Source organism: Bombus huntii, unplaced genomic scaffold (assembly GCF_024542735.1).
Source record: "Bombus huntii isolate Logan2020A unplaced genomic scaffold, iyBomHunt1.1 ctg00000083.1, whole genome shotgun sequence".
In the NCBI taxonomy this organism is placed as follows: Eukaryota; Metazoa; Arthropoda; class Insecta; order Hymenoptera; family Apidae; genus Bombus; species Bombus huntii.
The window spans coordinates 246,287-269,190 of record NW_026099338.1 but is presented as its reverse complement, the minus strand read 5'-3'; the positions used below and the strand labels follow the sequence as shown (position 1 = coordinate 269,190).

The window sequence follows — 22,904 nt, the reverse complement described above, 5'->3', positions numbered from 1 at the left end:
ATGGACAGACGGTCTAACGTAAAAAAACGTACGGCGCAGGAGGTTTCGGAACCCCCAGGCCCCGTCGGGAACACGAGTGGCTTACCAGGCTCGACCCGACGGTCATCATGTTACTGGAAGAACGGCGGGGGGGGGGGGTGGAACACCAGGCACCCCCTTGTGCGGTAATAGCTACTGGGGAAAAGGAAAAGGAAAAGGAGAAGGGCAAACTAAAGAAGACGATAGCGGGAGGAGAGAAGCCGAGGATGATGTCTGACGTGAAACCGAATGAGAATGTGATAATCTCGGTTATTCCGAGGAAGGATGGGGGAGTAAAGTGAGGATTTCTGCCCCTTTAAACCGAGTAAGAGGCTTCAGAGGAGCCCTGATTAGTGAAAGGACGGAGGTTGGAGTGATTGAGGAATCGGAGGGGTGCTTTGGGACTAGAGGGAGCGACCACAGTACGCCCGTAGCAGGGATAGGGCTGGCCTACGCTAGAATGTTGACCAGGAGGGTGGTCGAGAGGAACGTCAGCGCGAAATCCACGAGATCGGCTATGGCTAGCGAAGTCGAGGATAGTGCGAGAGACGATACGCAGATTAGCGATGCTGACGACGAGGATCTTCTGATCTCCAGGGCTGAGTTGAAGGGGCTCACACAAGCCATGGTAGGGATGGTTAAAATGTTCAACATGGTGTTGGAGAGGCTGTTGAAAGTTGGACAAAGAGAAGGATGAAGGGATAAGGGCGATAGGCAACATGATGAAAGGTATCCTATCTACCTTGGAGCAGTGTGGGGAACACAAGGAAAGAAGAAGAAGGAGAAGGAGAGAGCCTGCCGAGGTTGTGAAAAGGGCAGACAGGGCAGAGGTGGAGAGGGAAGTGACGATAGCCAAGGGTGGATATTCAAAAAGAAAGGTATTATCGCCGGCTGAAGGTATCAGAGCTGAGGAGTATAAGAGACCCCGAAGAGGAGAGGGCACATACGCTGAGGCGTGTGGGAGGGAGAATGGAGTGATAAAGGGTGACTACAGCGAGGACTCCGAAGGTTGGGTGAGGGTAGAAAAAGGAGGAAGGAGAGGACAGCTCGCTTAGAGCAAGCTACACCGATGGTGCACCCGGCAAGCAACCGGCGAGTTGGTACTGAAGAGAGAGGCGTACCAAGAAACCGGAGGAGGAAGGAAGCCATACTAATTAAGGTAGAGGATGGTTGTAAATGGCTTCAGGTGTATAAGAGGATAATGGCGGCGAGGAGTTCATTGGAGGGAGCCACGGCGGTCCGTAGGACGAGAGCGGGCCACATCCTGATTGAATTCGACAGGACGGTGGTGGTCAGCGAGGCGGCGGCTAAATTGAGAGCCGCCTTGAGTGATAGTATGGAGGTGGCCGCTCTGGTGATCAGGGCGACTCTACAAACAAGAAACATCGACACCCTCACCAGCAGGGAAGAGCTGGTGGAAGAAATCAGGCCACACTAGGGAATCGAGGAGAGTGGGAAGGTGGAAATTAAATCTATAAAGGCGGCACCATGGGACACGCAAGAGGCGGTAGTTGTCCTCCCGGTGAGTGGAGTTCCTAGTGACGAGAGAGAAAGGAGATTGAGAACTGGGCTAACGATAGCCTCCGTTAGGCAGTTAGCTAATGTTCGGCACTGTTACAGGTGCCACATGTTGGGGCACGTGGCGGCAAGGTGTACTGTTGCATGTCCTGGCAGAAAGTTGTGTAGGAGGTGCGGCAGCGCTGAGCATAGTATGAAAGATTGCGATAGAGAACCGAGACGCGCCATGTGTCTGAAACACGGTGGTATAAATGCAAGGCATGTAACGGGTTCGTTGGCGTGCCCTATGGTGCGCTTAGGTGGTAGGAATAGACGGGTGCCCAATTAGTGTCTTACAAATAAACCTGAACAGGTACAGGCTTGCACAAGACCTGATGATGCAGTGCGTATGTGAAAGCAGGGTGGACATAATGGTCATCTCCGAGCCCTATAGGCAGTTGCCTTATTTATTTAATGACGAGGGTGGGGATGCATCGGTATGGGTCACCCTATTTAATGGAAGACATGCGACGAGCGAGGCGCTGATAAGAAATGTAGGGATTGTAGGGGTCAGGGTTGGTGATGTGCTTTGCGTCAGTGGGTATTGTTCCCCCAATACGGGCAGGAACCAGTTCAACGATTATTTGAAGGAACTGGAAGGGGTCATAAAGGAAGGGAGGAAAGGAGCACCGGCGATTATGGACTTTAATGCGAAATACAGCCGCTGACAATGCTCATAGAGAGAAGCATGGTCACGATCCATTCCATAGGGATCAGTATGGCTTCAGGAGAAAGAGGGGGACTCTTGAAGCCCTGGATAGGATCGTCGCAGTTGCTGAAGAGTGTAGAAGGAAGGGCCTGGTGTGTGTTCTGGTCGCCCTTGATTGTGAAGAACACCTTGAACGCTCTAAGGAGGGAGAGGATAATGGAGGAGATCCGAAGGAGACGGCTACCGGGTCGGTTACAGGAGTTGTTAGCGGACTATCTGGCTGAAAGGAGAATATTGGTACACTGTCGGGACGATGTCGTAAGGAGGAACGTCTACGCAGGGGTCGGTCTTAGGACCGTTACTGTGGAATCTAGTGTATGACAGGGTGCTGGAGGCGCTGGACCGGGAGAAGACGGAGGTTATCCTCTTAACAAGGAAGAGGATTCCGAAGATTTTTAATGTTGACGTGGGGGCTAGGGGGGGGGGGAGAGATATCCACTAGCCGTGTTGTGAAGTACCGAGGGGTAGTGTTGGATAGTGCTAGGAGATTCTCCTCCCACCTCAAAGCAGTTTGTGATAAAGCGGAACGGTTCTTGGGCGCCATACGGAGCCTACTCTCAAACGTCGGTGGGGCCAACGATTTAGTCAGGAGACTGTATTATGGGGTCTGGAAGTCTGTGGTACTAAATGGCGCACCGATATGGGCCTCCTCTCTGGGAAGAGAAACAAATAGGTCGATCATGAGAAGCGTGCAAAGGGCAGCGTTGATCTGTACGTCTACCGCCTACCGTACGGTGTCACATGGGGTTCTGTGTGTGCTTACCGGTAGCATGACAATTTACATCAAGGCATGGTTGCGGTGGAAGCAGTATGAAGTGAAGAGGCGGATCAACGAGAGCCCTGAAGAAATGGCACATGTTGGGCAAGAAGAAATGAAGGATTTGGAGACGGAGGCAGAGGACAGGTGGAGATTGGAGTGGGCGTTCCACAACCCCCACAATTGAACTACGAGACTGGTAGAAGATTCGCTGATCTTCTACAAAAGAAAGAGGAAGATCAACTACCATACGATGCAGATCCTTACGGGACACGGTATCTTTAACTGTTACCGTCTGTTTCGATCATTCGCGGAGAGACGCGATCGCGAGATATCACGTCAACGAGAGTTGTAAGTTCTCGTTACGATTAAACAATCGACGCCACGAACTGATCGATTCCCTTATTTCGATTATGATAATAAGGGTAGTTTAATGAAATTTCACAAAATTAACACAACTAAATTAATGTTTATTGCAACAACTTATTAACTAGAAAGATATAAATGGAACAACAAAAAGAAAATGTGACTACGTAATGCGCGATATAAGATGTGTGTTGACTGTTTGGCTTCTCGAAACGTTCTGATTTTTTCTGGAAGGCGACCCCCACTACCTTCGGATCACGCCACATTCTTTTACGCCAGATAAAATAACGGCTACGAATCGACGTTTCTGGAGGTCGCCCTGCTTAATGAACCATGCGCTTGCCACTACAATGTTTGTTTTGCCGGGCAGCCGCGACGATCCGTCTGCGACATTATAGTGCCGCGACCGACAGTTAAGAATATGATCTATGGCAAGCCGCATGGCGTAACATCCTCCCCCCGTTGAGAGGGTACCGATCAAATTAGCGAGATGTGGTTGAAGTTCCCATCTTAGTTCGTCTCGGTGGCTAGTTGTTCGGGTTTCTCGAGATCGGGTTGAATTGGCAGTGGGACAAGCCTTTTGACGGCCCGATCCAAAACGCTCTTTGCCGTCTGAACTGTAGCTGTCCGGATGACACCATCGGCGCCTGGATGAACCTTGATAACTCGGCCCAGAGGCCAATGCATGGAGGGAACGTTGTCCTCTCTGAGGATGACGATTGTGCCTTTTTGGATGCCGTGTCCACCCTTGCTCCACTTATTGCGGTTGGTTAGCTCGTTCAAATACTCCTTATGCCAGCGGTTCCAAAAATGCTGTTTAAGCTGTTGGATATGCTGCCATCTGGAGAGTCGGTTCGATGGAATGTCTCTGAAATCTCGATCACGTAAGCACATTAGTGAATCGCCAATGAGAAAATGTCCGGGAGTGAGGACTAGGAGATCATTTGGATCGGTGGAGATAGGAGTTAGCGGGCGGGAATTGAGGACTGCTTCTATTTCTATGATAAGAGTATTCAATTGTTCAGAGGTGAGTAACTCGTTGCCGGCTACACGCCTGAGGTGGCGTTTAAATGACTTCACCGCTGCTTCCCATAGCCCACCGAAATGCGGCGAATGAGGGGGAATGAAGCGCCATTCGATTTGTTTGTCGGCTAAAAATGCGGTCACTTTTTCCTTGTGATCGTCCGATTGTAATAAATCGTGAAGCTCTCGTAATTCGTTGCTTGCTCCTCTGAAGTTGGTGCCGTTATCAGAATGGATGGTGGAGCAATACCCTCGTCGAGCGATAAATCTGCGAAGAGCGGCGATGAAGGCTTCGCTAGTGAGATCGTCAACGAGCTCGATGTGTACCGCTTTAATTGCTAGGCATACGAAAATGGCTACGTATACTTTTATCTGACGACGGTTACGATCTCGTTTTTCCTTGATGTGGAACGGCCCGCAGTAATCGACGCCGACGTTTGTAAATGGGCGAGATTCCGTTACTCGCGCCTCCGGCAGATTACCCATCACGTATTCTACCGGCGGTGGTTGAGCGCGGCAGCAGCGGACGCAGCCTTTGATCGCCCGCCATACTTGACTTCGACCGTCAACGGGCCAGTATCTTTGTCTTACTGCGTATAACGTAGCCTGCGTTCCGGAATGCATGTGGATCTTGTGCTCGTGGTCTATGATGCGTGTTGTAACGGATGACTTAGGTAATACTATGGGATGTTTCTGGGCGAAGGTCATCGACGAATGACTGAGTCGACCCCCGACTCGCAATATTCCTTCCTTGTCTATGAACGGATTGAGTCGCGTGAGCTTACCCTTTATCGCCGCGTTCCGATCTTTTTGGAGTGTACGAATTTCCTCGGAGAAATGGATGTTTTGCAACAATTTTATCAGTTTATTGTGCGTTATGCGTAATTCAGTAACGGTTAGGGGTGCCGCTCGGTTCCTTTTCTGTTTCCAACGGAGGCAACGAGCTATGATTCGTATCAACTTGGGCCAGGATGAATATCTTTGCAACAAACTGTAATCGGCGGGGTTTGCGGACAGACAAATCGCCCCCTTCTGCTCCGGTACTTCAATTTGCGGTGTTAGCGCCCATGTCGGCCAATAGCCTTCCGACTGGTAGAGCCATGCAGGACCGTGCTGCCAGATGGTTGGGCGCAGAAACTCTTCGGGTGTTTGGCCGCGTGATATTAAGTCCGCGGGGTTGTCGTCGGTAGGAACGTAGCGCCAATCGCGGATGCTGGTTTTTGTTTGAATTTCGGAGACTCTGTTAGCGACGAATGTTTTAAGGGTGTGAGGTGATGTATTGAGCCAATGGAGGACGATAGTGGAATCGGTCCAATAGATAGTTCGAGTAATTTTGTGTGATAGGGCTTGTTGTACTGTCGACATCAGGGACGTAAGAAGGAGTGCTCCGCTCAGCTCGAGCCGAGGAATGGTCTGGCACTTGAGTGGGGCGACTTTCGATTTTGCGGTTAAAAGCTGGGTCCAAACACGGCCGTTGGTGTTAAGGGTTCGAAGATAAACACAGGCTCCGTAAGCCTTTTCGCTGGCATCGCAGAAACCATGCAGTTCAATTTCCATTGCGGACTCGATTATTGCCTTGCGTGGGAACCTGACGTTGTTTAATAAGGGTAATTGGGCATAGTACCTTTCCCACTCTGTATGTAACTCGATCGGAAGTGATTCATCCCAATCGATTTTCGACGACCATATTCGTTGAAGTAGCATCTTGGCCCGAACAATCACCGGTGCGAGCAGACCGAGCGGATCGTAAATTTTTGCAATCTCCGAGCTGATGATTCGTTTCGTGACTCGAGAGGGCGTGGGTTTGACTTCGACCGAGTAAAGAATAGAGTCGTCGGATGAATTCCAAAACACTCCCAGCGTCTTCAAGGTTTGCGAGTCGCCCAAAAAATGTTGGTGATTTGTTTTTTCTAAGGAAAGTCCGTGTAATAAGTCCTTATCGTTTGACGCCCATTTTCGTATGTTTAAGCCGGCCAGTTGAAGTAAATTGGTGAGTTCTGTTCTGAGCGTGAGGGCTTCGTCCTTCGTTTCGGCTCCGGTGAGAGCGTCGTCGACGTAGAAATCCCGCTGCAGTACCTGTGCTGCACGTGGAAATCGATGTCCTTCGTCCTCTGCCAGTTGCTTGAGGCACCGAATAGCTAGATACGGGGCTGCGGATAAACCGAACGTTACAGTGTTAAGCTCATATGTTTCTGTTCCTCCACTCGCGCTGCGCCATAATATCCTTTGATATTTCCGATCCTCTGGTCGTACGAGGAATTGCCGATACATTTTCTCGATGTCGCCGGTGAGTACGTATTGATGAGCGCGGAATCTAATTAATATATAAAATAAATCTTCCTGTAACTTGGGTCCTGTGTGAAGTGTATCGTTTAAGGAGGTTCCGGTAGTGCTTGGTGCCGATCCGTCGAAAACTACACGGAGTTTGGTGGTTTGACTCGATGCTTTGGTCACGCCATGATGGGGTAAATAGTATCCGTTGTCGTCGGAGTGGTTGTCATTGACCTTCGTCATGTGTCCCAACGCCAGGTATTCCTGTATTACCGTTCGATATTCTGATTCGAAGCGTTTGTCGTGCTGGAATCGGCGATTGAGTGAGGCGAGTCGTTTACTCGCCAGCGTTTTAGAGGATCCGAGTGACTGAAGCTGATCGTTGAAAGGTAGAGCGACGATGTATCGTCCTTCGCTGGTGCGTCGGGTGTGGGCTTGGAAGTGTTCTTCGCATCGTCGATCTGCCTCTGAGATATGTTTAATTGAGGGTCCTTCATCGATTTCCCAAAACCGCGCGAGGTCTGCTTGTAAAGTCGTCGTGGATGTGTGAAATATGTTTGTAGCGGTTTGGGAAGTTGGACTCCCCCCGATTACCCATCCGAATCGCGTCTTTTGCAGACGCAGTCCAGGCTCGTCTGGCTGCGTGAGGTTGACTTGTCCCACACACATCGACGCGAGTGTCACAGACGAAATTCGAGCAACTGTATATAACAAACCGAAATTCCGAACGCCTTATCGCGTGTGACCGTCCGGTCACCACCCGTTCTCAGCCGCCTGAATGGCATTCGATCACTCCAGCCGTTCTCCGAAATTTACACTAAGTATAAACAAAACCTTCTCCCACTCCAACGAATGGAAGAATATAAATGCTCCCTTCAAAATCATCCAGTCAGTCTAATAAAAAACTCTTAACTAATCCAAGTATCGAAAGTGTATCATCGCGAACCGGAAAAAATTGTATAAATTGAGTAAAAAATAAAAAGAACTTAATCTCCTTTTCGGAAATTAACAAGTTCCTTATTTTTACCTTAATTTTACACGACATTTTTGGCGATCCGTGCCAGGATCTATTCACTTCAGTGCAAACGAAATTACGATTTCGGCGTACGCGCATCATTGAAGATCGAAGGATCAACGGACCCAGTGCGAATCTTTGCTACTACGAAGCCCTGCAGCAACTTTCAACGTTCCACTACGGTGAAACTAGACGAGAGGACTACGGTCAGCGCAGAGCAAGCCTACGAATAAGATTCGGAATCTAGAACCAGCCAGAGAGGAAACATCCCTGAGACTCCTCAACGGTCATAGCTACTACGGTAAGCTGAAAAATCTGGATTCATTTTCACGATACCGTGTGAGAAAACCCAGTTTCTCAAGCGCTTCGAGTCCAAATAGCAACAGTAGTTCAGACTCAATAAGCTCAATTAGAATCATGCCCACATCACGAAAGGACAAAGTCGAAACTATTGAAACCGTTTCTACAAACGGAGGTACGGACAATTCGATTCGTGCCATACTCGACGTGATACAAAAACAAATTGAAATTCTTGCGCAACGTGTAGAAGAGACACAACGGACGGCCGACAGTGAAAATAAGAAGCGTGCAGCGGAAATAGAACTATTAGGCAAAAATATCTCTAAAATAAAAATAGGACGCGACGCTACTACAGAACTAGGCTCCCTTATTACTATGGACGAATCTGTTGCCGCGAGAGATAGAACTTCCCCACCATGCGTTCCAATTCGAACAGAAGAAGGCAACCATCCCTCTTACGAAGACCGTCCACCGCAATTCGCCCCTCCGAGCTTACGGGCCAAAGACGCGATAGTATGTATTCCGCAATTAAACGGCGAAGACAATATCGGAGTAGAAGAATTCATACGCGAAGTACGCGAATTACGAGCCATGTGTAGCGAACCCACGCTACTATTAAAAATGATCAAAATCGGGAAAATCGCGGGTAAAGCCGCAATGGCCATCTGCAATATACCGATATACGAATACGGACACCTGTACGATGCCCTAAGACGAAACGTAGCCACCCAAGACTCTGTTAGAGAACATCAAGACCAGCTACGCGAAACGAGACAGCGTCACGACGAAAGTGTGCAAAATTATATCATCAGGTTCCGCAGAGCGCTCAATAAGTTACAATACAGTATAACGAACGAATACCGTGACGAAATTACTAGACGAGCTATGAACGACAGGATTTTAAAAGACTCCGTGATCGATTTTATCCGAGGCTTGAAAGGCGAAATAGGACAATTACTACTCGCCAATCCACCATACAATATCCTTGAAGCCGAAAAGAAAGCCACCGACATCGAGCGATTCTTCAGGGAAGATCGAAATCGACGACCAAAACCAATAGAACGATTACGACTTCCCGAGCAGCAACGACTAACAACCAATAATCCTAATCCGATCACTAAAAAACCAACTCCAACACCCAATCCAATGCCAAGAAGCTTCCGACAAACCGAACAAATACCACTTGCCCAAAGGACACAATTAAAATGCTTCAAATGCAACCAAATCGGACATGTCTCCAGTCAATGTAAAAATTTTCGAACACCCAGCCAATTTCCGAAACCACCAGCAGTCCACAATCTCGAGACACACAAGGAAGAAATAGAGGAACCAATAGACCAGACCTACGAGTTAACGCCACAACAGGAAGACTACCCACAGCACTTTTACGATCCGACGGACAGCGACATAAATTCCTCATTGACAGCGGAGCAGGAATTAATATACTCAAGCGAAGATGCGTATTACGACCAAGAATAACAAAAGAACGGAAATTCTCGATGGGACACTCTAAATTTAAAACCAACGAACACGCTTTGATAAAACTATTTGGCAAAACTCTAGAATTTTTTGTGGTAGAAGACAACTTTCCAATTATAGAAGACGGCATACTCGGTTTGCCAGCTCTATCTAAATTCAAATTTGAACTCTCGAATCAACAATTAAAACTTGACAATAATATACTTTTATTGCAACAGGAAAACGACGTACCTCCAAAACAAGCAGTGTCAAAAACAGTCTACCTGGAAGGAAAACCGACAACGATATGCTTTATCAATGGTGGTGAGTGCCCAGCCAAAATGACTAATTTTATCGAAAATTCAAATACGTACGATCAAGTCTCCACGTTTAAAGATTTAGTTAGACTTTCGCATATAGAGAAAACCCTCCGTGAACCAATCGAAAAGATATTGCTGTTCTACCTCGACGTATTCAATCTAGAGACCGACTTATTACCATGCACTAATCTTGCTAAACACACAATAACGTTAAAAGAAAATAAAATCATTAACACAAAATCTTACCGACCGCCTGAATGCCATAAAGAAGAAATCAAACGACAAATGGACGAAATGCTACAAAAGAACACTATAGAACCATCCGATTCTCCTTACAATTCACCAGTCTGGGTAGTACCAAAAAAGGCAGACGCCTCAGGGAAACAGAAATGGCGAATTGTAATAGACTTCAGAAAAATAAACGAACTAACTGACCAGGACGCATATCCATTACCTGACATAGACGACATACTATCCCAACTAGGCAACGCAAAATTCTTCTCAGCCCTCGATTTATCCTCCGGATTCCACCAAATCACAATGGACATAGACTCTAAAAAGTACACAGCATTCTCCACACCACAAGGACACTATCATTACAATAGGATGCCATTCGGTTTAAAGAATGCACCTGCAACATTTCAACGCATGATGGATACCGCGCTAAGAGGACTCATAAATAAACATTGCTTCGTATATTTAGACGACATTATAATATTCGGACAGTCGATTGAAGAGCACAATAGCAACCTCGCGATAGTATTGCAACGCCTACGCGAACTCGGACTCAAAATACAGCCGGACAAATGCGAATTTCTCAAACCAGAATTAGAATATCTTGGACATATAGTAACCGCCGAAGGTGTAAAGCCAAATCCCAAAAAATTAGAAGCCGTTAGCAATTTCAAACAGCCACGTAATCCCACAGACATCAAATCGTTCTTAGGACTAGCAGGTTATTACCGTAAGTTCATCAGAAACTTTTCTAAGATCGCGAAACCATTGACCGAACTTACAAAAAAGGAGACACCATTTCATTGGACAGATAAAACCCAGGAAGCATTCCAGACATTAAAAAACAAACTCTGTTCATCACCCGTACTAAAATTCCCAGACTTTGCGAAACCATTCACATTAACGACTGACGCCAGTAACGAAGGTATAGGTGCAATCTTATCACAGGACGGACATCCATGTTGTTATATCTCGCGAACTCTAAACCCACCGGAACGAAACTATTCCACTACAGAAAAAGAACTTTTAGCAATAGTATGGGCCGTGAAACGCCTCCGACAATATCTGTTAGGACGGAAATTCCTCATCCGAACCGATCACGAAGCACTAAAATGGTTACAGAATTGCAAAGACCCCTCATCACGCTTGATGAGATGGCGATTAAAACTAGAAGAATACGAATACGACATAGAATACACGAAAGGAAAAGATAATACTGCAGCCGACGCACTATCTAGAATACATGTTCTGACCAGACGACGCGAAAATTTGAACATAGAACTCGATAAAAAATATCACGATTGGGAAAAATCTACCGACGCGTTACCCAAAATTCTCAAAATGACTCCGAACCGTAAATCTTTCTATCAATTATCCAAAACAGAGCTAGGAAATTACGACAGAATCGAATGGTTAACTAAATTAAACGAAATTATTCATATAAACGAAAAGATAGGTATAGGCGACGACAGTTTCACAGAGACCGAAAAGAACGCGATCAAACAAATTTTACTATTCCTGAACGACACCGTAAAAGAATTAAATTTTGCATGGGAACCAATTCAAACATATAGCGACGAAGAAATAGACGAATTATTGAAAGAAAATCACGATTTAGTAGGACACCCCGGTATACAAAAGACATACGACCGCATTCGTGAACGGCACAGAGTACCAGATTTGATGAAACGTATACAACAACACATAGAATCATGCGACTCCTGCCAAACATCTAAAACTACACGTATCAGACCGCGCGAAGAACCTTGTATCACCGACACACCCCTCGAACCAAACGATAAAATTGCTATGGACTTATTAGGCCCACTGAAAAAGACGAAAAAAGGCAATCAGTACATTCTATCCATACGTGACGAATTGACAAAATATTTAATACTCGTACCACTAAAAACTCAGCAAACGGAAACAATTTGGAACGCACTCTTGAATCATTACATTTACATCTTTTCCGCTCCAAAAAAGATATTAACTGACCGCGGACAGAATTTTATATCTAGTTTAATGCAACAGTACGAAGACGCGTTCAAAATCAAACATATCAAAACGACATCCTTCCACCCACAAAGTAACGGATCGTTAGAACGGACACACGCAGTAATAACAGACATGTTAAAATCGATACAGCGAAATTCGGATGAAGAATGGGACGATCAACTTAACTTTGTATGCCTTGCATATAACACAATGATACACGACTCTACTGGTTACACGCCATTCGAACTCACATTCGGACACCAAGCCAATCTTCCCTCCACAATATCCAAGAATCCCCAACGCACGTACGCAGACGAAGTCACGTTCCGCAAAAAGGAATGGGACTCTAGACTCCGACACGCTCGCGAAACATTGATCAAAAGTAAACAGCGATATCAGCGCGATCAAAAACGTAAAATTATAAAACCTCAATCAGTTTTCAAAGAAGGAGACTCTGTTTTAATACATAACGATCATAAAAGGCATAAACTTGATGTGGAATGGTTAGGACCGTACACGATTGATAAAGTATGTACTCCATACTATCTGATTCAAGACAAAAAGATACACGGTAATCGTTTAAAACCTTACTTTCCAGGTCGACGCTCCTCTTTGCCGGAATAGTATCCGCGCAAATAAATATTACACCATTAGAAGGAAACTCTGTATTCGTAGAAAACATAGGAAAAGGATATTTATACAGCGACACCCATTGCTTAGTGGTATTTTCGAGAGGATGAGGCTGTTGAGCATAGCACTGGTATCGGGGTAGGATTCTCCTAATTTGTTCAATGCATATATGTGTTGTTTAAATGTGTGGACTAAGCGCCTTAATTCCGTTGGAGATTCCTTGGTTATCCTTGGATAATCAATTATTGCCATGCAGTGACTGAAAGCTGTGTATCGTGGACATTCGAAACTTTCCTTGAGAACGGCTATAGCCTGACTGTAGTTTACATTACTAAGGGGTAACGCGTTTAAACAATCGGCTGCTTCTCCTTGCAGGGCGGACTGCAGGTAATGGAATTTCTGTATGTCAGTGAGACTAGGATTTTTATCGATAGTGGAGGAAAAAGTATCATAAAACGTGTTCCATTTTTCTAAGCTTCCGTCAAAGGTAGGGAGCCGAAGATCTGGTAATTTAATGGATATCGGATTTGAACTTGCAGATGATGCACAGGTTGGAGGGTTTATGGATGTCGACGGCGAAGCTGTTTGCGCGTTCCTCAGAAGATTTTGTAGCCTTGTGTCTACCGCGACGTACTGATCCCTTATTTCGAAGCCGCGCGCTTGTTCCCCCTCGTCCAATACTTCTAATTCGAGTTGAATCGCTTCGAATTGACTCGCAACTTCGGTCAGTTGTTTCTCGTAATTCTTTAATAAGGAATTTTGCTGACTCTCAGATTGCTCGTACTCGTCCAGTCGATTCGATAAATATGTGAATCGGCCGCTACAGTAGCCTCGTCTTCGACGCAGGGAGATGAGTTGGTCTTCGCTCGTCATCGTTGCCGAGGATAGGAGATGGTCGAAATAAGGAACGAGCTTACCTTACTGTCGTGCGGCGTGAGGTCGCGTGTATGTTAAGTTGTGAAATTCGTTGCGTTGATGATTGTCCAGCTGCGACGGAAGGCTGCGTGGTTGCGTTCCCTTGCCAATGGGATGTGCTTCCTCGAAGATGACGCGCCTGACGTCACTGGTTTCGCTGTAGTGGATGCTCCTGCTTCCGCTGCTGGTTTTGATAAAGTCACGTGGCACTGTGTGGTCACTGGTAAGTGCACTCTTCACTGGCACGTAATCCGGCTCGAAGGACCAAAATGTTTCGATCATTCGCGGAGAGACGAGATCGCGAGATATCACGTCAACGAGAGTTGTAAGTTCTCGTTACGATTAAACAATCGACGCCACGAACTGATCGATTCCCTTATTTCGATTATGATAATAAGGGTAGTTTAATGAAATTTCACAAAATTAACACAACTAAATTAATGTTTATTGCAACAACTTATTAACTAGAAAGATATAAATGGAACAACAAAAAGAAAATGTGACTACGTAATGCGCGATATAAGATGTGTGTTGACTGTTTGGCTTCTCGAAACGTTCTGATTTTTTCTGGAAGGCGACCCCCACTACCTTCGGATCACGCCACATTCTTTTACGCCAGATAAAATAACGGCTACGAATCGACGTTTCTGGAGGTCGCCCTGCTTAATGAACCATGCGCTTGCCACTACAATGTTTGTTTTGCCGGGCAGCCGCGACGATCCGTCTGCGACATTATAGTGCCGCGACCGACAGTTAAGAATATGATCTATGGCAAGCCGCATGGCGTAACACCGTCATAAGATCGGCAAAGAGTCTCACACCAGCTGTTGGGATTGTGGTGCGGTGATGGATGACGCCGAGCATGTGCTATTTTGGTGCCTTAGATGGACGGAGGAGAGAACGGAGTTGGAGGTCGAGATCGGTGAAGATTTTCAATTGGAGAACCGAGTCGTTGAGAAGATGGCAGCAGAGGAGCAGCTGTGGAACAGGTTTCATGACTTTTGTACAAAGGCGATGAAATGCTGGCTTTCTAAGGAAAGGGCGGTGGAGGTCAGGAGAAGATGGGAAGGAAGGAGGAGAAGAATGACCGGAGTCGAGGAGAGAGGATAAAGGATCGGGTACGTGGTGTAGAGGCCAACCTGAAGTAATGTCGAATGACTGTACCCGGTTGGTGCCTCGAGTACCGTAGCAGAGGGAAAATGAGGAGGGGTTTTTAGTGGGTATGGCGATGTCATCTGCCGAGTCCTACATAACCTGGAGACGCGGGTCTTTGGGTATGCGTAAAAGCGTTTTCCCCTCCTCGCTATTAAAAAAAAAATAGGACCTCACAACGAACTCCAACAGGAGGGCCGGTGCAGGAGACCAGGAAGATGGTGCTCCCACTTCCTCCGCGGTCATCTGCGGTGACCCTAACGCTGAACGAGGGGAGGAAAACATCATAAGCTGAAGTGCTAGCGACGGCTAGACAGAAAGCCGAATTCGGCATTGAACGAGTTAAAATCAAAATGGCGATGACTGAGATTATCATTCTAGAAGTTCCCGTAGACAAAGAGAGGAAGAAGGCACCCGCGCTTACAGCATGGTTGACACAGGTCCTGGATCTGACCACGGTGAAAGTTGCGGCCCCAACGGTGGAGCTGAGGGTAACTAAGATTGACATCTCGGTCGGCAAAGAAGAACTTCGGGACACCCTGGAGAGGGCCGGAGGATGCAAGGCACTGGAAGTTTGAGTAGGAGACATGAAGACTTCCAGAGGTTGGGTCAGCCTGGATAAGATGCCCGACAGTAACAGCGGGGAAATTAAGTCAAGCGGGAAGAGGGTCGAAGTCTCCCCGAAGAAACTAATAGAAGCTACAGATGCTTAGAACTGGGACACGTGAGAGTGACCTGCAGATCTACGGTAGACCGGGGGCAGCTATGGTACAGATGCGAAGGCATCGGTTACCAGGCCAAGAGCTGCTCTGCCACCGTGCCCGGGGGCCCGCTCTGTGAGTCGCTTGGTGCGCCACCCACAGAATGGGAGAGGCGGCATGCGTTCCGCCGAAAACTAAAGGGACGAGCCGGATTCGGGAGCCTGCTACGGGCTGGAGACAGGGCGACAACGCGAGAGATCTACCGCAAGAAGAGGAAAGAATCACGAGTGGGGCAGATGGCCAGGGGGAAGCCATGGATATGGACTTAGTAAAGTAAATAAATTCATGCGGCTCCACCAGACCAACTTGGAGCGATCGAAACGGGCATAAGACCTGCTCTTCCAGGCGATAAGGGAGAGCAGGGTTTTTCTGGCAATGGTAGCCGAGCCCTATTGTATACTAGACACCCCTGACAGGGTCGCAGACCTGGACGGCTTAGCCGCTATGACGTGGATGTCAGCACCGAGCACATCCGCCGCAGAGATCCTGTTCGAGCAGGGCAAGGGGTATGCCGCGATCGAGTGGGCTGGGATGGTAGTGGTGGGCGTATATGTTTCCCTGAACAGTGGCCTGGTCGCGTTTGAGGAGTTCCTGGACGTGTTTAGCGATTGCGTGAGACGATACCTTTCACGTCAGGTCCTCGTCTTGGGAGACTTTAACGCTCACTCCTCGCAATGGGGAACACAATGACAGATGCTCCGGGCCGGATGCTATCAGACTGGGCTGCGGGCCTCGGGCTCCTCTTACTTAACAGAGGCTCGTCCAGCACATGCGTGGCATGGAGAAGATGTTCCGTCGTCGATATTACATGGGGTACCCCCAATGCCTTCCAGCGGGTCTCAGGCTGGAGAGTAGCCGAAGGGGTTGAGACTCTCGCAGTCCACCTGTATATATTCATCGAGGTCGGCCCGGAGGCAATACCCGCGAGACAGACCTGCGGCATTAGGGGAATGGAACTCTCCAGCCCGCCACCAAGATGGCGCCTCAAGGATAGAGACAACGAGATGCTCCAGACAGCAGCCAGTGACGCGGCCTAGAACTGGGACGCCCGTACAGAGAAGACAAACATGTAGGAGGAGGCGGAGAACCTTCGCCGAGACGTCAAAGCGGCATGTGATGCGTCAATGACGCGCTCCGTGCCTGGGATTAAACTGGTGGACCTGGAGATCGCAAAGCTACGGATAAAGTGCATTCGGGCCCGCAGGCGGTTCTAGAGAGCCCGCTGTCGGCGGCTTTATGACGAGGAAGAAATCTACTTTTGAGTCTGTACGATAAATTGTTTTACTAATAGTGAATAGAGAAGAGGTCTTCTAACACTCCATACATCTACCCATGTTGATGGGTTATTATTAATTATTATTAGCCATAAGTATATAGGAGGGAAGTATTTGCGCACTTTTACTCACTGGCGTTTACTGGAGAACTAAGCCCTTGCTTGTGCAGTGTTAGGAGGTTACGAGTGTTAGGTTCTGACCTATCAAACCTGAACAGGCACCTTGGCCGACATCACACGGATGCTCGCATCCAGTGGGGATGTCAATATTGTGAAAGGAGTTTCCCGAAGCTCCATGGGGCAAAATGCCACATTCCAAAATGTAGTGGCACTAGTCAAAGGAAAGAAGGAGCGTACAAATGCAAATTTTGCCCCATGAGCTTCTGTACTCAGAGAGGATTATCCACCCACGAATGGCATGCGCACTCTGCCATGAGAAATGAAAAAAGAAGGAGAACGGGCTCTTGTGAGAGCTCGATGAAATTTATAACAGTGAAAAATTGCCAAATGTTGAAATTAGCAAAGTCCTCACTAACAGGACAGTTGAACAAATAAAATACAAGAGAAAGATATTAAAAATAGCTAGTGAGAATACAAGTCCTCAAGAGTTTGCCGAGGAGACAGAGGGAGGGTGCGATCCCGTTAATTCAGGCAATGCGCGGACATGCGTTTAGCCTGTAACTAGCGGGGAAACATATAATGAGGAGCCTACCCATCAGTGGAGACTCCAACTAGAGTACGAAATAGAGAGAGTAACCGAGGTGCCCCCGTCGTTGAAGGAGGTTAACGCTCGGTTAACAGATATTTGGGCAAAATACAAGGAAAATAAAGAAGTCCTAACAAATAATTAAAATGAATTTATTTACACATCTCTATATGGAGCGCTAGAGAATGTTAAAATTAAAAATGACAAAAACAAAAGTAATTCAAAATCCCAAAATAGAAGATATTATAATAATAAGAATAATAATAGAAATAAAGGGAAGGAATACTCCTACGCACGTTGCCAGGAGTTGTTTAAGGAATGTCTAAGAAAGTTGTCCGACGTTGTCGTTAACAACGATCGTGCATACCTGGAACCAACCAGGCAGCCACCGGAAGAGAGTGAAGTGAGGACGCTCTATGAAGATTTATGGCGTCGGGCAGAACCAACCAATCCCCCAATCCCAGGAAGTAGAACCTCTGAGCTGGTAATAAACGAATTGTTTCCGCCGATAACCGCCGAGGATGTGAGCGAGAAACTTAATAAAATTAGGAAAAAGGCTGCGGCAGTAGCGGATGGATTTCAAAAAGAACATTTAATGATATCTGGCCTGCCCGCAATACTAGCTAAAATTTGTAATATATTAATGTATAGTTCCCATTTTCCGACAGTATGAAAGGAAAATAGGCCTACACCAATTTCAAAGCAAAGAAACCAAGCAACCAGGTGGAGAATTGGAGGCCTATAACAGTAGGCCCCATTCTCAGCCGAATTTTCTTCTCCATCCGTGGCGGAAGGATGAGAAAAGGTATTGTGTAAAATTTAAAGCAAAAAGGTTTTACATCTGAAAATGGATGTAAAATAAACATCGATCCATTGAACGCTGCCTTAAATTATAGTAAAAAAAATAACGGGGGGATATTCACAATTGTGGATATCTCCAACGCATTTGACACAATATCCCATTCGGAGTTAAGCAGGGTGACCCTCTATCGCCACTGCTATTCAACTTATGCCTAGAACCGCTGCTGGAAATGATTGAGGAGCAAACCCGTGGCATCATTGTCAGTTGTGAAAGAAAAATATCGATCCTGGCTTTCGCTGACGACATTGTTCTACTTGGTGAAGATGAGAGGGAGGCACAACAAGAATTAATATGCTCCATTAATATCTGAAGAGCCTGGGGATGAACATATCTGGTGAGAAGAGCCAAACGTTCCAGGTGGTCGCCAAAAAGGACACATGATTCATAAAAGAATCGCGAATTAGGCTCGAAAATGTCAACATACCAACGGTTGACCCAGATGAGGCCTTCAGGTATTTAGGCGCCAAAATGGGGCCTTGGAACGGTATCCATTGTGGCATCATAGTGCTAGAAATTCTGAGCATGGTCAGAAGAGTTAGAAAATTCTCTCTGAAGCCATGCTAGAAGATTGAGTTAATTACGAAGTACATCTTCCCTCGATATATTTACCATTTCCTTATAAATCTACCAAGTGACAGTGTCTTAAAATTATTGGACAGCGAAGTCAGGCAGGATATAAAGGTCATATTACATCTTGTGCATTGGACAGCCACTGGTTTCTTTTATGCTCCAAAAGCAAAAGGGGGATTAGGGCTACCGAGACTTGAACATATTATCAAACTTGGTACCGTAAAAAGCGCATTGAACAATAAGAATTCAGTCGATTCAGCGGTATCTAGCTTGATCAATGGAGAAAACGACAGCAAGCTAAAGGAAATCGCAAACTCTCTAAGGATCAATTGGCCGGCCACTTCCGAAGAGGTAAAAAAAGCTAGAAAGCGACTAAAGAGCGGACATATTAAACAATGGCAAGAGTTGAGAAGTCAGGGACATGGAGTAAATGACTTCTCAAAGAGTAATACTGGCAACGTGTGGCTCGAGGAGTATAATCTGTTCAAGCCCTCGAGATTCATCGATGGCGTAAGACTTAGGACAAACACCTATGGGACACGGACTGTATTGGCACGGACTGACAAAAGAATTGATGTAACCTCAAGTGAGCGTCTCGACTTGGGCGCCTATGAAATCTTCCTCCACGAAAAAAAGCATAACAGTTCAATGCTAATATAAACTATAAGTATTAATTAATTGATTATTATTATTATTATCAATATTAATACAGATTATTACTACAGTTTAATAGCATAATTGTGAATGTCTCTAAAAATATTATATCCATATTACGTTGTTTTGACATTAAAATTTAGTATTTATCTTACATTGTATTTTGCGTGTTAAAGATATGTATAAAACAATTGATTTTTATAACAGTTTGCATAATGTACATATAATATTAAATACATTAATTAAACACAGATATATCAATTTTCTCTAAGTAAGTGCATATTTATCAAATTTATCCTGCATGCACTTTATATATGTCGGAAATGAAAGGACACCGGGACCTTCCTTTGGAATTCTTCGGAAAACCCCCAATATTTTGCCTCTATAACTTAACTGGATTATAATTGTTTGAGATTTGTGATAAGGAGCTTGGGCTCGAGGCGACAATCAGTTGCCGAACGTAGCCGCGGTCACGGGATGAACGCTTTGTCTAACAAAGGTATGGAGTAATTCTATAGCTCTCCTTAAAAGAAATATTTGTGGCGACACGCGACAGTAAACATTCCAACGGTTTCTGTCCCCTGGCTCGCCACACGCAGACCCTATTCTTCGAGTAAGATGATTGCCAGATGTCGATGCGTCTCCACAGTACATGTTCAGCTAGCCTGAGGAGCCGCTATAAATCTTAGGATTTAGTTAACTAAAGTCCTCCAAACAAACAGTCTTTGTCCCAGCTACGGGAAGATAGAAGAGACCTATTTTTCAACGAACGGCGTCTCCAACTAGCAACATTCCCTCGAGGGCGGCTAGCATCTTTTTCTAACCACCAATATGGAAATTGACCAATTAGCAGCAACGTCAATTTCCCTTACTTTCTGAACGAAGGCTATCCTCGACGAATCCGATGATCTCGTGTCCTTAGACACACCCCATCATAGTTTTTCTCTGTGGCATCATCGAGACGGAAATTCATTCTTTCTTGCGATCTCATCGACGAAAAGGGTAACCCCATACGACCAGTGAATATTACGCGTTTTATTAACAAAGAGTCCGACTTAGATTTTGTGAGCCCGTACGTCTACTATCCCGTTGACCGCGGATTCGTTATTGCACTTAGGATCATTGTCATTAGTTTCTCGAGTATCTAATTACCACGGTTACTTGTCCGACTCTATAATAATCGCAGTTGCACTAGTCAATGTCTTCCCTATTGCACAACGACAATGTGTAATCCAAATGAAGATTCGTTTCACGCCCCTAACCCTAATTCTAATGTAAACCCGACATTTATAATGTAAAAAATGTATATGTAATACAAAAAGAATGTAGAATATAGGTACTAATGTTTAATCTGATTTTCTGTAATTTTGACAGTTTTGTAATCTTTTATTTTTATATTTTTATATTTTCTATATCTTTGTGCTCTTGTATTTTTTATATAATTCTATATCCAAGTAACCGTATAAAAAGGATACGAAAAGTATGGAATGGCAATGCATGTAACGGTACGTGAATGTTACGCGTGCGCAAGATAACCAGGAGAGGTTGTATAGGAATCAAGAGGTCGTTGGACAAAGAGAACGTTTTTTAGCATTACGTTATGTTTAAGACATTCATATATTCTGCAGATATTAGTTCCTATCAGTATACCCACGTCGTTATTAACAAGATGTTTATGTATTTCCATTATCTTTGTTCTAAAATTCACTGTTATTTTGGGAATTTGTTAAAAAATCTCTTAATCCTTTTAGGAGATGTATCACTCTAAACTGAGATCTAAACTCAGATCACAGATTTGTCCAGTTTGGACATTTGGTAGAATTTTTTAGCTGTTAGATTATTATGTGGGTAGCTACCCCCAGTGGGATACCATCTTCGTGTTTGTTTGGTTGTGTCCTTTGTGAGGTCTGCTGGGTATTTCCCTTTCAGCCTTCTATCCATGTTTGAGGTGTTGATCGTTTCCGCAGCTAGCCAGTTTGGCTGTGTTCCTATTCTTTCTTTGTATTTTTCTGCATGTCTGCTAATTTTCTCTTTGACCATTGGTATTCCCAGGTCCTTCCGTATGCCTTCGTTTCTAACGTACCATGGGGCGTTTACTATTGTTCTAAGAATTTTAGCTTGTACTGTCTCTATTTTGTTTATATGGCTCATTGCCGCTGCCCCCCATAGTGGTATTCCGTACGTCCAGATTGGTTATGATCGTTTTGTATATTTTTAATTTATTTTCTATGCTTAATTTGGATTTTCGACTTGTTAGCCAATGCATTTGTCTCCTTGTTGTCTGTATTTTGTCTATTATTGATTTAGTATGCTGTTTCCATGTGAGTTGTGTTTCTAGGTGGTCTAGTCCTAGGTATTTGACTTGCTTTGTTTGCGGTATGTGCGTGCCGTTCAGTAGGATGTTTGATGGTGTCTGTTTTCGCAGTGTGAGTGTAATATGGTTGCATTTATCGGGGTTTGCTTTTATTTGTTTATCTTGCAGCCACTTTTCTATTTTTGTGATATGTTCTTGTGGTAATTTGACTACTATTTCTGGGTTAGTGTGTCTGACTAGTACAGCTGTGTCGTCCGTGAGTGTCAGTATTTTGCTATTGGTAGTTGTTGGTATGTTTTGTGTATAGTATTGATCCTAAGACGCTTCCTCGCGGAACCCCTGCCTTGATGTCTTTAACTTCAGAGTATGTGTCCTTGATTTTTATTACGAAGGTTCTGCTGCTTAAGTAAGACTTTATTAATTGGTATATTTGCTCCGGAAATTGTTTCCTGATTGTTTGTAGTAGGCTTTCGTGGTTTATTTTGTCAAATGCTTTATCTATGTCCATAGAGAGGGCTGTACAGTATTGTTTGTTTTCTAATGCTAGTATTATTTCTTTAATGAGCCTGTGCATTTGCTCTATAGTGGAGTGTATGTTTCTGAATCGAAATTGGTGATCTGGTATTAATTTTTCCTTCTATATTATTGGTTTTATGCGGTTGCATATTATTTCCTCTAGTATTTTGGAAAACACAGGAAGTAGTGATATTGGTCTGTAAGATGCAGTTTGGTGTGGTTCTTTGCCTGGTTTAGGTAACATTATGTCCTGTGCTAGTTTCCACAGTTTAGGAAAGTATTGGATTCTTAGTATTACATTGAATATTATTGTCATTAGTGTTATCGCTTTTGGCGGAAGGTTTTTCAAGATTTTACCATTGATTAGGTCGATTCGTGGTGCTTTATTGTTTTTTGTTTTCTCGATTATGTTTCTCATTTCTTGTGCTGTTGTTTTAGGTATGGTATAGTGGTTGTCAGTTGAGGTACTAGTGGTAAACGCATCCTCGTCCGTATGACATTTGGGGTTGCTGTTGTTGATATTATGTG

At 45.2% G+C, this 22,904-nt stretch overlaps 3 protein-coding genes across 3 annotated transcripts; 1 reads left to right on the top strand and 2 right to left on the bottom strand.

The window, feature by feature from the left end:
* Nucleotides 1–4,399: 4,399 nt before the first annotated feature.
* Nucleotides 4,400–7,198, bottom strand: LOC126876554 (uncharacterized). Its single transcript, XM_050639403.1, has 4 exons — nucleotides 7,043–7,198; nucleotides 6,824–6,965; nucleotides 4,488–6,580; nucleotides 4,400–4,405 (listed from the first exon to the last, which is right to left on the bottom strand). The coding sequence occupies exons 1-4, from the start codon at nucleotides 7,196–7,198 to the stop codon at nucleotides 4,400–4,402; spliced, it is 2,397 nt and encodes a 798-aa protein (XP_050495360.1).
* Nucleotides 7,199–12,665: 5,467 nt separating this feature from the next.
* LOC126876552 (uncharacterized) lies at nucleotides 12,666–13,526 on the bottom strand. The gene has a single exon (XM_050639402.1). It carries the CDS (start codon nucleotides 13,524–13,526, stop codon nucleotides 12,666–12,668), a length of 861 nt encoding a protein of 286 aa, XP_050495359.1.
* Nucleotides 13,527–15,584: 2,058 nt separating this feature from the next.
* On the top strand, nucleotides 15,585–16,171 carry LOC126876551 (uncharacterized). The gene is made up of 2 exons (XM_050639401.1): nucleotides 15,585–15,749; nucleotides 15,827–16,171. Exons 1-2 carry the CDS (start codon nucleotides 15,585–15,587, stop codon nucleotides 16,169–16,171), a joined length of 510 nt encoding a protein of 169 aa, XP_050495358.1.
* Nucleotides 16,172–22,904: the final 6,733 nt, after the last annotated feature.